Source organism: Aplysia californica, unplaced genomic scaffold, assembly GCF_000002075.1.
Source record: "Aplysia californica isolate F4 #8 unplaced genomic scaffold, AplCal3.0 scaffold00323, whole genome shotgun sequence".
NCBI classification, from domain to species: domain Eukaryota; kingdom Metazoa; phylum Mollusca; class Gastropoda; order Aplysiida; family Aplysiidae; genus Aplysia; species Aplysia californica.
The window spans coordinates 534,331-549,315 of NW_004797593.1; the positions used below are offsets into that span (position 1 = coordinate 534,331).

Sequence of the window (14,985 nt, forward strand, 5' to 3'; positions counted from 1 at the left end):
CTTGGCTTAAGTAAAATTCCTATTTTGAACAAATTCGCCAGAACCATTCACAAATTGGTTAAAGGAACTAACAACAAGGGACAGCACTCTCGACTTCCATTTTAATCTAGCATAGAGCAACAGCACTGTAACAGCATAGCCTCTGCTATTCTAAAGGCTAAAAAGGAAAGAGACAGGGACATCAAAAAGAGAGCCTTCTAGATTTTCAGGTAGGCGGTAGCCTAGGCTGTTCTTGTTTCTTTGGATAATATGGGCCCCATAATGGGAAGAACTCCCTAACCATAGCCTAAACCCTAACTCTTTATCTAGAATCGAATCTAGATTAGACTAGATCTAGATCTAGATCTAGATCAACTAGATCTAGACCTAGATCTAGATCTAGCCCATGCCCAGGGTTAGAGTTACAAGTTAGTTCAGTAGGCTACGAGCTACGGTTAGGGTCTGGGTTATGGTTAGACCTAGAGTCTAGATCTAGAATCTAGATAGTTAAAATGCTCTCTTCTTCATTTTGTTTGTTGGGGAGGTCGCTCGTTACAGAAAAGTCCTTCCCAAGGCCTTCGCCTTCCTAAACCGTAACCCTCTACTCTAGCCTACTCAGTTTCATAGTTGTCGCTCGTAACTGAATTCCTCCCCTTAGTCTAGTGGTCGCTCATTTTGAAATTTTTTACTCCCTGAGTCCGAGTGTTTGCTTCTAGAAAGAATGTTGTTTAAATCTAGCATACATCTTCTTTCATCTCTATTCAGTCGCAGATCTGCCAAGCCCAATATGCTCTATGGCTTGGGCCATTGGCCTTGGCATGGCTGATGGCTCGATCTCCGTATGTCTCGGACATCTGCTGAGTGTTGTCGCATGGCCATCAAGGATATTTATTTTTAGGCTTTTTAGTTTAGTTTTAGAAGGCCTAAGAGCTTTACGGTACTTGCAACACGAATAAGGATTGTGCCAAATAGATGTGTTACAAGAGAGTATATACATGTAACACAAAAAAGGAGGAGAGATTTGTTAGGATGATAAGATGTTTATACGAAAGAAGGAGCAAACCACTCCAGAGCACCCGCCAACCACCCACTATTTTAGGCTTTAAACTCCTAAATAGTCATTTATATTAGCCTACTTTTATAATTAGTTTCATACTTTGTTTACTGTAGCCCACACACATCCGCACATGGATAACCCACAAACTTTTAAAATGCAAAGAAAAAAAGAATTTGAGTTAATAATACACACTTGGTAGTGCGCAGTATCAACTCGTCATGATTTCCTGTCATTTTCTTTTTTCATACAAGGTTTTATCATCATTGCAGCCTTGTTCTATGCTCAAGTGGAGGAGCCATGGATCTGTCTGAGTTGGTGAGAAGCCATCCCAATCTTGTTCTGGCTCTGTGCTTTGGGGCAGGATTTTCAGCTGGACTGTTGCTGAAAAAGATTCCATTTCTCTCAGCAACTGCTGTTCGGCAGAATGCAAGTGCAAATGTATGTATTGCTGATTGTGAAACCACTAAACATGGTTGTATGGAATTGTTATTAACCCTGTCTGTACGCCCTGGGGTCATTTTGAAACTTTCAGTATTTCTTTAAAAAATCATTTTGACAGACTGCAGTGCAAAGCGTACAGATCGGATTAACGAGTAAATTTCCGCTTTGGAAAATGGTGACACAGATTTTCCCACGTCGTATGGATACGATAGTAAAACACAACTTAGGGATAGGGTTAAATGATATGTTTGTTTGGTATTGAAAGATAAAAATAATGTTTATTTCGTTTTAAAATATCATTCATAGCAGAATGGTCATGTTTGTTGAAGAAGTCTTTTCCTTTGATTGTCAATATGGCATGGATTCAAAGTGGTCCCATTTTAATCCTTAGTTTTACTTTGGCTAGTGATTATTAACTGAAAATTGTCTACTTGCCAAGCATTTTTTTCTCACTGTGCTATAAACAGATGAAAGACTGATTAAAAATATGATCTTTTTAATGAATGCAACTTTTTGTGGGTTGATTTTAAGCTCCTTATTACACAGAGCCATATTTTCTGATCATTTGCTGTCTGTGCCAATATTTTTTCTGGCTTCTTTCTTCTCTCAGGCTGCCCAGGGAGATGCTTCTGTGAAGGTGTCGGGAGATTACAAAATGATCCTTGTTGTCCGTAATGACTTGAAAATGGGCAAAGGAAAAATTGCTGCACAGGTACAACACTGTTAAAAGTAATTTGTGGCCGAGTTCTGGTCAGCATTTTAATTTTTGTACAAGTATTTTTAGTTATATGCTTCCATGTCGATGATGGATCTTTATACCTGACAATACATCTTATTATAGCAAAACTATTGAGGAAAAGTTACAGAATATCTTTATAAAATTTTAATAGTAGTAGTTTTAATCTGTGTATTCTTAAATTACCAGTGGGGGCTCTCGTGGCCTAGAGGTTAAATTTGTCTCTTTTCACCCCATTTCCTGCTCTCTAGCAATGTTCTGTCGTCTGCTTTCGTCTCCTCTTTCTGCCCCCACCCCTCACCTCCTTTGCCCCTTCCTCTGGGCTCCTGATTCTTTCTGCAGCCTTTCTACTGCTACTCCTTCGCATCTTCTCACTGCTGTCTTTCAGCCACACCCCTGATCTTCTGGTAGGAAAAATCTACACCTAGCCTTCTCGAACAAGGGCGAAAAATCTCGGAGGGCCCGTGTGCAAGTTGCGCACGTTAAAAATCCCTTGATGGTCTAAAATCGATAAGAGTATGCTTCGGCCGCCGCCCGGGCAATATTCAAAATTTCCTACCAACTGAAAATATTAGGTGTGTCCCGCGCGCTCATTTGACCTTATGCAGTTGAGAGCGCGGTAAAACACTTTACAAAAACAAACAAACAAAAAAATTACCAGTATTTATTTTCATTGCATTTGACTTGTTTTATAATGTTCTTATGGCAAATCTTTCTAGTTTAGAAATCAGAAAAATGCTCTCTCCTCTCCCCTCCCCCCCCCCCCCTTTTTTTGTTTCTATCGCCATCATGCCATCCAACATTTTAATAATATAAATTTGTAATTTTTGTGTTAAGCCCCGGGTACATGCAACAATAAATTGTTCAAAAACTGGATGATATATCTATCATGAGACAAATCGTCAGGTTTATCCACAAAATTGTACAAAGTTTGGACGAGTGGACAATTTCTTGGAGACTCGGTCGAAAAATCAAGCGTTGTTTTAATATTTTACGTGCGATCACAGTCAGATTTGGGGGAGACGCGCTGTGACGTAGAATCATTTTGAAATTTGCTGCTGCACAGGTTTAAACTTAGGGCTCAAAATGTAAAAAATAATAATCACAGGTAGAAACTGATTTCATAATTCGGAATCAGCATCTCAAAATAAGCCAAGTTGCTCTCGAGTAACCTGATTTGATATGTTATGTATATTTTAGCAATTTTATTACTTAGTTGATCGTCAATAGTGAAATTGTGTATCAAGGTCACCCGGTGCGTTGCACATCTGCAGTCAAGTCAATGACTAGGAATCTCCCTGATCGAAAGAAAACTGGACAATAGATTGGAACGTCTAAACAGACTACTCAGCTTGACAAAACGGACAGTTCTCGCATACAACGAATCTGACATCCTTACGTGTAACTGGGCCATTAGTTTTTAATTGCTCAAAGTCGTTTTGTTTTACAATAATTCTGTTGTGACTGATATTGGGGATGTATGGAAAGGGTATGCTGTTGAATGTTTCATCTGAAAGCTCTTAAAGTAAAGTCACAATGTTTGTGGGATCATATTGCTGATATATCATAAAACAAGTGGTAAACAACTGACTGATTTGAGTAGCCTAGATTAAGCAGATTTTGGAAGAATATGCCCCAGTACAGTAGAACATAGCTATAGCTGGACTTTTATTTCCAGAAGAAAAATCCCGCTGTCGGCAAGTTCCCGCTATAGGAATGCAAAGGGGAATTACCGAAAAATCACGCACTACACGCTCTCCTCCTCTTTTACTGTCTTTTTGGCCTAGCCTAGGCCTTGGGCTATGGCACATCACTTTTAGAGTGGCTCATGTAACGTGTCTCTCCGCACCATCTCTCTCTGCCGCCTGCCGCACCTCACTCATCACTGGACTGGCCGATCGCAACGCCGCACCGCTGACTGCCTGTTTGGAGCCCACCTACAGCCCCCACCCCCAACCGCTTTCCCCCAGTTAGAGCTCGCTCGATCTCTCCCGCCAAGCACAATTAATTCAGTTTATTAAGACAAAAGAGGGGGATTCTGGTAAGGCCCCGCTGTAGGGATGGTCCCACTGCAGCGGGTGCCGCTATATTCATGTTCTGCTGTATATATAACATATTATGTAAAGAATTACCTGTGTTTGTAGTTTGTGTTGTCAGCCACAAACTGGACTTACTCTTGGATGTTTGGTGTTTGGACTGGAGTGAGATTCTGTTTGTCAGGTCAATGGTCAGGAGAGGGCTTGCCTGCCCTCCGTCACAATGTGGTTTGTGCCTTGTATGGGGCGGGAAATATTGACAAAATGACAGTCAACAAAAACCAATCAAAGATGTTTTCATTGCTGTGTAATGTCTGATCATGCCTCCTTATTCTCAGTGCTCCCACGCGGCAGTCGGTGCCGTGGAAAAGCTGGCCTATTCCAACATGGCGGCTCTCCGACACTGGCAGAAACAGGGTCAACCCAAGGTAGTGGTCAAAGTGGAAGACGAAGCAGCTTTGTGAGTATTGTATCACCACTGGTGCAAAGTAGATTTCCTTTGTTTCGTCAGAGGGGTGGGACAGAAGCATTTGCGTGTGTGTGTGTCCGTGCGTGTGTGCGTGGGTGCATGCGTGCTTGAATTAAGTTCATGCAGTGGGTGATTCTCAGGTGTTCTGGTGTGGTATGCTCCATCTCTCCTCTTACTATCAAACATCTATCATCCTTATCTTTCCTCTTCCTTTTTTGCATTTGTTATTACTCTTTTGTAACACTTCTAATCTTCGGCACTAATATATGACCTTATTGTGTTTCAAGTGCTGTAAGCTCATATTACAACGGAAGTTCGTGTCATTCCCTAACTGATACGTCTTTAATTTTTCATTATTGGTGAACCCAAATTATGGATAAGTCAAAAACATTTGTCAATCCTCAATGTGTTTGAGTTATTCATGCCCAACTGTATATATTTCAAAATGATGCATTGAGGATTGGTAATAATCATCCTATCAGGAAATTCATTATCAATACCTGGGTTATTTCCTGTGTTTTGCTGTAATAGAGTTGGTAATTATGTTTAAATACAATGGATAGACTAAGGGAAGCTGGTGTCTCTAGAGGGTTGGGGAGAGACAGTCACCTGCGTGGAAAAGCCGGAATAATATCCAGTCAGCTGATAACTGGCACAATCAGCAGGCAAACCCTTTCATAGATCCTGGAGAGGAGGGAGGAGCAGCTATGGCATTGTGCCGCCTGCAATGATGCCTATTCTCCAACCAAGTAATAAGTAAGTAATTTTTCCCTTAAAAAATTTTTTTGCACTGATAATAATGGAGTTTTGTTTCTGTTCCAGCTTTGACATAGTGAGAACGGCACAGAAAGAAGACGTGAACACGTGCCTGATCAGTGATGCTGGCCGGACACAGATTGCCCCGGGCTCTAAGACTGTACTTGCCGTTGGACCAGGTAAAGACACAGACATGTTTTAGAAATACAGTCGAACACAGATAACTCTTATCTTAAACATTTCAAGGATTAACAGATGTGTTCGTTACGTCCGGAATTTGGGTAAATGGGTGTAACAAAATATCAAAGAAATATCAGTCACGGAATGACAAATTGTAGGATTTTTAGTTTTCCCCGTTCATTGTTATCTGTGCCTGACTGAATAATTTTTCTGCAGGCGTTTTCTTGCCCACACTTACAAAGCTTGTTTTGAAGTTGCATTGTGGATTTGCAGGGTGGTGTTGTGTTTACCTCAAGTCCAGGTCCGGAACCGGAAGTCTCGCTCGTCTACTTACGTGGGTCCCCTCGGGTTGCCAAGTTGTCCGTTTGACGTTAGGTGCCAAAGTACACATAATACTACATCTCCCTCCCTAAAGCAGTGGTGTCCCTTCACTAAAACTCTCAATGTTTGTCGAGTACCAATGAAATGTAAATCTGAATCTGAATCTATACACTTTGCAAACTGTCTTGTTTGCACAATAACTCAAAGGTGATGAGGAAATAAAAGTGGAATGAAAATGAAAATAAATGTTCAAAGACAAGACTCAGCTCCTGTGAGTTGTCCTTATATCTCTCCCTGAGATGTTTTACAAGTCAAGCCTCTGTGGTGGCTTGATGGTCCTCCCGAAGCTGCTGGTGCTGGTAGCTTAAGGAGTTAACGGCTGTTGTTGTAGAGGCAAAGGTTGGGGCTCGCTGTGAACCACCGGAGTATTCTGTATCTGTTCATGGTCTTACATGGGTAGGCCTATAATTTGTTCATCCTGAGGATCAGTTGGTATGAGGGTTTTTCTGTTCCTCCGTGTTGGTGAGTCACTGTTGTCTGGCTGAATGATGTATGATCTCGGGCTATGGTGTTGTTTGATTACTTTTGCATTCCATCCCATGTCTTTGACGTAGATGTTGTCTCCAGGGTTCAAACTAAGCTGTGGTTTTCTGGCGAGGTGGCGCATGTTGTATTACTTGTACATGTCTTCTCTGTACTTATTGTCCCTTTCTTGGAGAAGCACCGGATTTGGTGATTGAGGGTGTAGCTTTTGTTCCATGATGGGCACTTTTGTCTGCAATTTCCGGTCCATTAGAAGCTCACTGGGAGAAAATTTGTTTAGAAGAGGAGTGGCCCTGTAATTTAAAAGTGCAATGTAGGGGTCGTCAGCCTTTTTCAATAGATTTTTAAGAGTTTGAATGGCTCGCTCAATCATGCCATTACTTTGGGGATTTCGGGGTGAGCTGGTAATGTGGGTAAAACCGTAGTTTTTAGCAAATTTTTGGAACTGCGTACTTGCAAATTGGGGCCCATTGTCTGAGACTATGACATCGGGTATTCCATGTGTCGCTATGATGGATTTCAGTTTGATGATCACATGTCCACTTGACAGCTCTTCTAATATCCTTATTTCTGGCCATCAAGAATAGTAATCCGTTACTGCCAGGTAGTTTTTGCCTTTGATATAGAACAAGTCTGCTGCCACTCGTGACCAGGGTCGGTTCAGGAAGGAGGACAGAAGAAGTGGTTCTCTAACGTCCAGTCTCAGTTTAGCACAGATCAGACATTTTTTTATCATGTTTTCAATTTCGCTTGAGATGTTGGGCCACCAAACTGAGTTCTGACCCAATGCTCTGCATTTGGAAATTCCGAGATGACTTTCGTGAAGCTGATTGAGGATGTCTATTCTCAGGTCTCGTGGGATGACGATTCTATCATTGAAAAGAAGGAGGTCGTTTGCAATCGTGAAATGTTGCTGGTTAGACCAATAATGCTTCAGAAGTGTGTTGGCAGGCATATATGTCGGCCATCCAATGTCACAGTATTTGCAAACTTCTGCAATTTCCGCATCAGCCTTTTGGTGGAGGATTATTTTTGCAATTTTGTTTGAGGTTGCTGGAAGTGAGTTAAAGGCTTGCTCCTCCATGGCTTGAACTTCTTCATGAAAATAAATGTCTGCTAAATTGGAGTCACTTGACGGAGCTCTTGAAAGAGTGTCAGCTGTGATCTGGCTTTTTCCACAGACATGAATAACTTCTGGGTTGAATCGGGCAAGTCGAAGGCGGAATCTCAGAATGCGTGATGGGAGCTTGTAGAGCTCTTTAGACATAAGAAGGGCAACGAGGGGCTTGTGGTCCGTTTCACTGGTATACTCCATACCTTGTATATATTCACTGAATCTTTCGGAAGTCCAAGTGGCTGCCAATGCTTCTTTTTCGATCTCTGCGTACCGCTTCTCAGCCTCCGTCATAGTGCGAGATATGCAACTCACAGGCTTTCTGGAACCATCAGTTTGGACTTGAACAAGAACAGCTCCTGATCCTCCTTTCGATGCGTCGGCTGCAATGATGGTTTTCAGTTTTGGGGAGTAGTGTGCTAGCACTGGGGTTGTTGTGAGGTGTTCTTTAATAGTTTTGAAGGCATTTACCTGTGGTTGTTCCCATATCCATTCATTTTCCTTTTTGAGGAGCGAGCGTAGAGGGTCTGTTATTGGTGCTAATCCTGGAGTGAATTTGGTCATCTGATTGACCATGCCAAGGAACCTTTGTAGGCCTGGAACATCTTGTGGTTGCAGAAACTCAATGATGGCTTTGACTTTATCTGGGTCGGCATGGATGCCGGAAGCGTCAATGATGTGTCCGAGAAATTTTTGCGAGGACTTGGAAAAAGAACACTTTTCATTCAAAGTGAGGCCTGCGTCTTGGAGACATTTCATCACCTCTCGTACTCGTTTGTCGTAGTGTCTTTGTCTGGGGCATGTATGATAATGTCGTTGATGTGATGATTGTGGCATACTGTGCCATCTTGCTCCCGAAGAATCTCTGCCATTGTGCGCTGGAAGACCTCTGATGCTGATGAAATTCCAAAGGGTAGCCTATTCATGCAGAATCAGCCAAATGGAGTCAGTGTACTTTCGAGATTCCTCTGATAGCGGAATTTGCCAGAAACCCGATTTTGCATCCAGTTTTGTGAAAAATTTACTGCCTGCGAACTGTGCAAGGTCTTCCTCTACGGACTTCAAAGGATGGACTTCTTGTTTGACGGCTTTGTTGAGAGCTGTTATGGCGACACATATGCAAATTGAACCGTCTTGTTTAGGGACGACTACCATTCCTGCACACCAGTCTGTGGGGTCTGTTACCTTTGAAATAACACCTTGATCCAACATCTGTTCTAGCTGGGGGGTTTTTTACCTTAGGCAAGAGGGGGTGGGCTATTTTCTTAGGTGTGTAGATGTGCGATGGCTCTATGTTTTCATGCAGTTTGATGGTGTAAGGTTCTTTCAACTTGCCCAGACCTGAGTAAAGTTTTGGGAATTCTCGCTTGAAATCTGGCTTCGGTTCCTGAAGTTCTTGTACTCTAGTGACTAATCCCAACTTGACACATGCATCGCGGCCCAGGAGCGAGTGCTGTTGTCCTTTCACAACATACATTTTCTCTACCACTCTCTTGTCTTTGTGACTCAAGGTCTTTGTTGTGTAACCTAGAACAGTCAAGTTTTGTCCTCCCGCAGCATGGAGTAGTTTGTCTGGACGTTTAAGTTCATTGGGGGCAACATTGATGTCTTTTTCACCCATGACTGTAACTGAAACACCAGTGTCCAACTTGAAAGGGTGTAGATGTCCGTCTACCTGGATCCCAACTGTCCTATCGCTGTCGTCTGTGAGTTGGTACACTTGTCCAAGAAACGCATAAGGAGGTTTATCTTCTGAGCCAGGATGCAAATCAGGAATTAAAAGTTTCACTTCTCTCTTGTTTCCCTACACAGAAATCCTGGGATGAAGGAAGCTTATTTAACCCTATCCGTACGCCTTGAGGTCATTTTGTACCCCCGGGGTTGTATTCTTCACATTTTACAATACTTCTAGTACTGACGAAGATCTCTTTGAAACTTTTAGTATTTCTCAAAAAATCATTTTGACAGACTGCTATGCAAAGCGTACAGATCAGATTAACGAGTAAATTTCCTGTTTGGAAAGTGGTGGCACAGAGTTCCCCACGTCGTATGGATACGATAGTAAAACACCACGTACGGATAGGGTTAATTAGCTCATTTGTGGTCATGTGTTGTTTAGAGTTAGAGAAGCAAGTAGCTTCTTTTGTTTTCAGGTGTGTGTGATGTGTGAGAAACAATTAGTATCATTCAAGAGATGGGCTACTTGGACCCAGTGTGATAGAGCTGGGCCCTTCCAGGTCTTGAGTAGGATTTGTATTCCAGTGGAAAAATGAAGACTGTTAACTTTCCCTTATGGTAGACTACTGAAATTGGACTAACGTCTTTTGCAAACTGAGAACATAATCATTTCACCAGACTCGTGGTGTGAACTCCGTTCGGTGACTCAATTCCATTCTTTATTGTTCACATAATAAATACATGTTTTACTTATAACAAGAAATTAGTGCAACTTACTTAAATGTTTCCGCTATTGAAAAGGGTTGTTTTGGTTTTTTTACAATCTTTTTAATTCCTCTTTTCACAGGACCAATCCCAAAGCTGGACAAGCTTACCGGTCACCTCAAGTTGTTATGATGATGTTTGTTGAATATTTGTTTTTCCATTTCACCAATAAACTAATGCCATAACTAAAAACCCACCACATATTGCAGTTTCGGTTGTGCTGTCAGAAGATTTGTGTGGGTGGTTGGCAGGTGCTCTGTTGTGGTTTGTTTCTTCTTTCCTATAGATCAAACATCTATTGTCCTTATCTCTCCTTCTTTTTTATGTTTGATACGCTCTTGTAACAGCTCTAATCTTCTTGCACTCATATGACCTTATGCAGTTGCGAGCGCAGTAAAACCTCTACTAAAACTTTTTTTAAACTAAAGAAGATTTATTTTTCTGATTTACTTTTATTTTCTCTAGTGGAATGCACACAACTACACATGGAGTTAATTGTTCTGAAATTTTAAAGGCCAAGTATATTTCTTCTAGGGAGTTTCAGACAGACCGCTACCCTAGAATGACAAAGTTCTGTCTGCTCAGTACCAAGTTTTGAGAAATTTGGTGTAAACAATCATGAGTTTCACAACATGTCGAGCTTTTTCGAATGCAGTTCTATAAGTACAGTCGAACCTGTGTAAGACGGAATCGCAAGGGAGCCAGAAAAACATTCGGTCTTAGACATTTTCCGTCTTAGACACGGGAATTTAGGGGGAGATGGAAAGGGGGGGGGGGGGGGGTTCAAAGGCCCAGCCGGTGGGATCAAGGATCGCTTGCCCGATCGGCAGGCAGTGGTCAAAACTTCACACCTCTCAGCTGCTATCCTGTCTGATAATGACATGCGTCAGTCTTTCATATCCAATTATCACCAGTGCTTGCCTTTCATAGGACCACCGTTAGACCTATTAAAAACAGAAACGTTTGAACATCCCCTTTGCTTCCACAGCCCCACCCACCGGTGTAACAAGCACAGTCAACCAATGCCATCCCTCACTGCCATCATGTAACTACCGTTCGAGGAACTCTTTTCTCGGCTGGCATACGATCAAGGCGGCCGGCATTGGTCAAACTAATTTTACACCTCTGGCTTCTGGCTACCTAGCAAAGTTTCCGTAGTGGCTTGCTACTGGAGCACTCTCACGGGCAGTCGTGAGATTTCACACCCACACTACATTGACCATCTGCATCGCTCAGGGCTCACATGATGGGGTAACATCTACCCCCAAATTGCACCCCTACTTCCCTTCCTCGCCTTGCGGCATGGCCATGGTGTTAAGTTTAGATCCGGCGGAACCAAACTTGCGAGTTTTGTTTCAAATCAGGGCTGAGGGGTAAAGCATTTTCCGTCTTAGGTGCAACCCTCGAAATGGAGCGGATTTTTCTTTCCGTTTCCACGTTGGACAGGTTTCCGTTTTAGACAGGTAATTAAAGAGGAATAAATCAAGGGGGGAGCGGGGAGATTCCGTTAAGACAGGTTTCCGTTTTATACAGGTTTCCGTTAAGGCAGGTTCGACTGTATTTTGATAAGGACTCCGAATTAATTACAATATTGATAGAGCAAGTAGAAAATTTGGTTCCTGACTTCGTGGTCTTAGTAACTCAAAATGGCCAAAAATATCAGTAAGAACATTGTAATTCTGAGGTTGCGAGACAGAAAAGCATGGGTGGTTGGCAGGTGCTCTGGTATGGTTGTTTCCTCCTTTCCTATCAAACATCTACCTTCGTTATCGCTCCTTCTTGAACCTTCTTTTTTTTGTGTTTGTTACTCTCTTGAAACACCTCTAATCTTTGACACTTGTATGACTTCATTGTGTTGCAAGTGCCGTAAAACTTACAAAAACTAAAACAAAGGTAGATTTCTTCAAGGAACTTTCAGATAGACAAAAAACTTCCCCATTCAATTGAATCCATAATTACCAATCGAGCGGTAAATGGCTCCTGTGGGTAGTTGGCGGGTGCTCTGGTGTGGTTTGTTCCTTCTTTCTTATTAAACATCTATCGTCTTTATCGCCCCTCCTCCTTTTATGTGTTCATTACTCCCTTGTAATTTGTAACACGTCTAATCTTCGGCACTTATATGACTTTACTGTGTTGCAAGTTCCGTAAAACTAAAACAAAGGTAGATTTCTTCATGAAACTGTCAGACAGACAGAAAAGCTTCCCCGTTGCAATTGAATCAATAATTATCAATCGAGCAGTGAATGGCTCCAGAATATAAATAAGCAAGGGTAGCTGAAGAAGGGTGTCGGTTTGGCCTCACTTCAGGTCTGACTGACGTCAATGACCCGACTCTAGCTCTATGGGTAATTGAAATTGTAGATATTTTACTATACACCACATCCACACAATTTGGATCATAGGAGTCGAGCAGCATTGACCCTGCCTTTCGGGGCCAAGCTTGACTGAGAAGGATACAACATCTCAACAGACAGATGGAGATGCTGGACAAAAAACCTCACATGAGAATCAAACTCACATCTGTAAGTAAAGTAAGTTAGAGCAAAGACAGAATAGAGGCTAAAGTCTGAGGTTTTTACTATTTTTCTCCATTCCAAAAATGGAGTTTTCATAAATTGATACTGGTACCAGATTTTAAATACACTTGACAAGGTTTCTGATCATTACAGAGGTGTTTGTTAGTCTAAGTATTGAGAAGCTCTTGTAGGACTTTTCATTGTGACAAACTGAAGCCAAAGACAGACATTATTTAACGCTGTAGGAAGTCTTACATTTTTTTTGCCACGGTTTGATTTAGCAAGGAACAGTCTGAGCAGTATACACCCACTCTGCCCTTAGACTAAGTTAGAGTTAGATACAGGATTGTAAAAGAATGAATAGTTCAGAGGTGGACAGGGCATACCTATTATATTCTGATTTAAAACCACTTCTTTCATTCTGAATGATCTGAGAATTCACATAATAAGCAAAAAAGAATAAACTCAGATGACCAAAGCAGTCAAACCCATGATCTCTATATTCTCAGACAAACACATCACAACTACAACACTGGCACACTCAATGACCACGTGAACACAGACAGACACTGACACCAGAGCTCAATGTCAACTGTTTTATTGAATTATCAAAGTGGAGAACAAGCAATAAAGATGTGATTGATGTGAACAATATGATGGGATGTGACGTACGAGTGAGATGAAACACACAGGAACTTCCTCGTTCTCTTCCTGGTTCTTTATCGATAATCGGCACCACAAACTCATGGAGACTTGCAGGAAGCATGGTTACCATACGAACATACCCAGACGAGTATGGGTTAAATGTAAGCGACACCATAAGGACGCATTTGGGTCAAATGTAAGCGATACCATAAAGACGCATGCTCTCCACAAGCACAGAAACATTCTTCAACTTCAAGGCAGCATTCTTGAAAAATAAAAGAACTGCCCATGTAATGCATACATGAAGGGGGCCAAGTCTGTGTGTACCCAGCCCAACTTGGTCTTCTTCTGCAATTAGTAAAACCATAATTATAAGGAACAGAGAACACGAATCTCGGGGGGTTTTTGTGACGAAGATTCTGTGCTGTCCAACAAGTTGCTGTATTCACAACCCCATCCTTTGTGTTGTGTAGGTGATGTCACTGGCCCTTAATACCAGACTCTTAAACTTATATATGGTCGTTTTTAAACACCAGGGGGCTATCCCGATAAATGCCGTTTTGAGAAAATCGAAGTTAAAGTCTTTGGATCCTTATTCAGTCTCATTAAAAGACAAGGAGAGTTTTCTCTATAACCAAACAATATACACACCAATGAAACCCTATAGGTAGGGTATACACCCACTTTTGGTGCGGGTGAAGATTTCCGGAAACCCCCAAAATCTGGGTTAGCCCACTTGTCCTTAAAAGCGACGATATACCTTTACAACCACCATTTTTTTAAGCAGCGGAGAGAACTGACAAAACATTGACATCTTCGTTGCTCTATGTCTACAAAGCCTATCTCCTTTATACACGCAACAAATAAAAATGGAGATAGCAGTTGTGGACAGGCCAACTATGAGAAACTATATTGCACATATCAAGACAGGAAGCTGGAGGTGTACATATAAAACAAAGAAACGCACACCATTGTAATAAAACTCAACAACTTAAAAGGGCATACATCTATGGTCAGTATAGAACCAGGCTCCTGTTACAGAGGAGAACTCTACAACTCCTGCGGTAAAGAACTGCCTTCTGTTGCTTGTTGAGGGACTCACTCACTTGAAACTTGAACAGAAACAAAGAGAAGTAGGGGTAATACATTTTGATCAGGGAGTGTTTCCTCCTGATAGTCCATTAAGACATTCTATGTGAGATCATGTTCTATTTCTGTGGTCAGACTCACATAAACAGGTCCATATTGCAAAAATACTTCGCAAGCTAGCTAGCAGAATATAAAAGAAGCTGTGGGTTCCTATAGAACAAAACAACTGATAAAATCGGCTGAAAATTCTAACTGAGCATAATACTTTAAAAACAGGGGAAAAAAAACATCTAGATTTATGCCACAACTACTACAGGTACTACTATTACCAGCTATAAGTACAATAACAACTATTTGGTTTCATGAAGTCTGACGAGGTTACAAATGAACTCAGTGGGTCACATCCTGTTGATGGCTGCTGAGCAGTGCTGCCCGTGACATATCACAGACATTCTCTCAGCCATTGCTAGGACCCGGGCATGCTTCCTGGCTTGTAGTAGTTAAGGATTTCACACCCACAGGTCTAGTCTTGACAGTCCCACAAACAATTTCTCCTCGGGTCAATCAGTCTATAGAAATGGCTAAAGCAACATGGGATAATCTCATAAACTAATACAAACAGTAACTATAACATGTCTTTCATTCAGCAGACAAAACAAAC

The 14,985-nt window shown here is 41.7% G+C and overlaps 1 protein-coding gene across 2 annotated transcripts; it reads left to right on the plus strand.

The window, feature by feature from the left end:
* The first annotated feature begins 94 nt into the window (after positions 1 to 94).
* Positions 95 to 10,273, plus strand: LOC101845112 (peptidyl-tRNA hydrolase 2, mitochondrial). 2 transcript variants are annotated; one of them, XM_005102390.3, is made up of 6 exons: positions 95 to 209; positions 1,288 to 1,474; positions 2,088 to 2,189; positions 4,588 to 4,709; positions 5,541 to 5,653; positions 10,157 to 10,273. In XM_005102390.3, the coding sequence occupies exons 2-6, from the start codon at positions 1,334 to 1,336 to the stop codon at positions 10,204 to 10,206; spliced, it is 528 nt and encodes a 175-aa protein (XP_005102447.1). In that variant the 5' UTR covers positions 95 to 209; positions 1,288 to 1,333; the 3' UTR covers positions 10,207 to 10,273. The 2 variants fall into 2 exon arrangements, with proteins under 2 accessions (XP_005102447.1, XP_005102446.1); XM_005102389.3 differs by having other exon boundaries at positions 1,306 to 1,474.
* The last annotated feature ends 4,712 nt before the right edge of the window (positions 10,274 to 14,985 follow it).

Bases quoted from the DNA above. Each gene is read 5' to 3' on its own strand.
- LOC101845112 (XM_005102390.3), top strand. From the start codon at position 1,334: ATGGATCTGTCTGAGTTGGTGAGAAGCCATCCCAATCTTGTTCTGGCT. The intron at 1,475-2,087 runs GTATGTATTGCT...TTCTTCTCTCAG, and splicing joins GGCAGAATGCAAGTGCAAAT to GCTGCCCAGGGAGATGCTTC. The intron at 2,190-4,587 runs GTACAACACTGT...CCTTATTCTCAG, and splicing joins AAGGAAAAATTGCTGCACAG to TGCTCCCACGCGGCAGTCGG.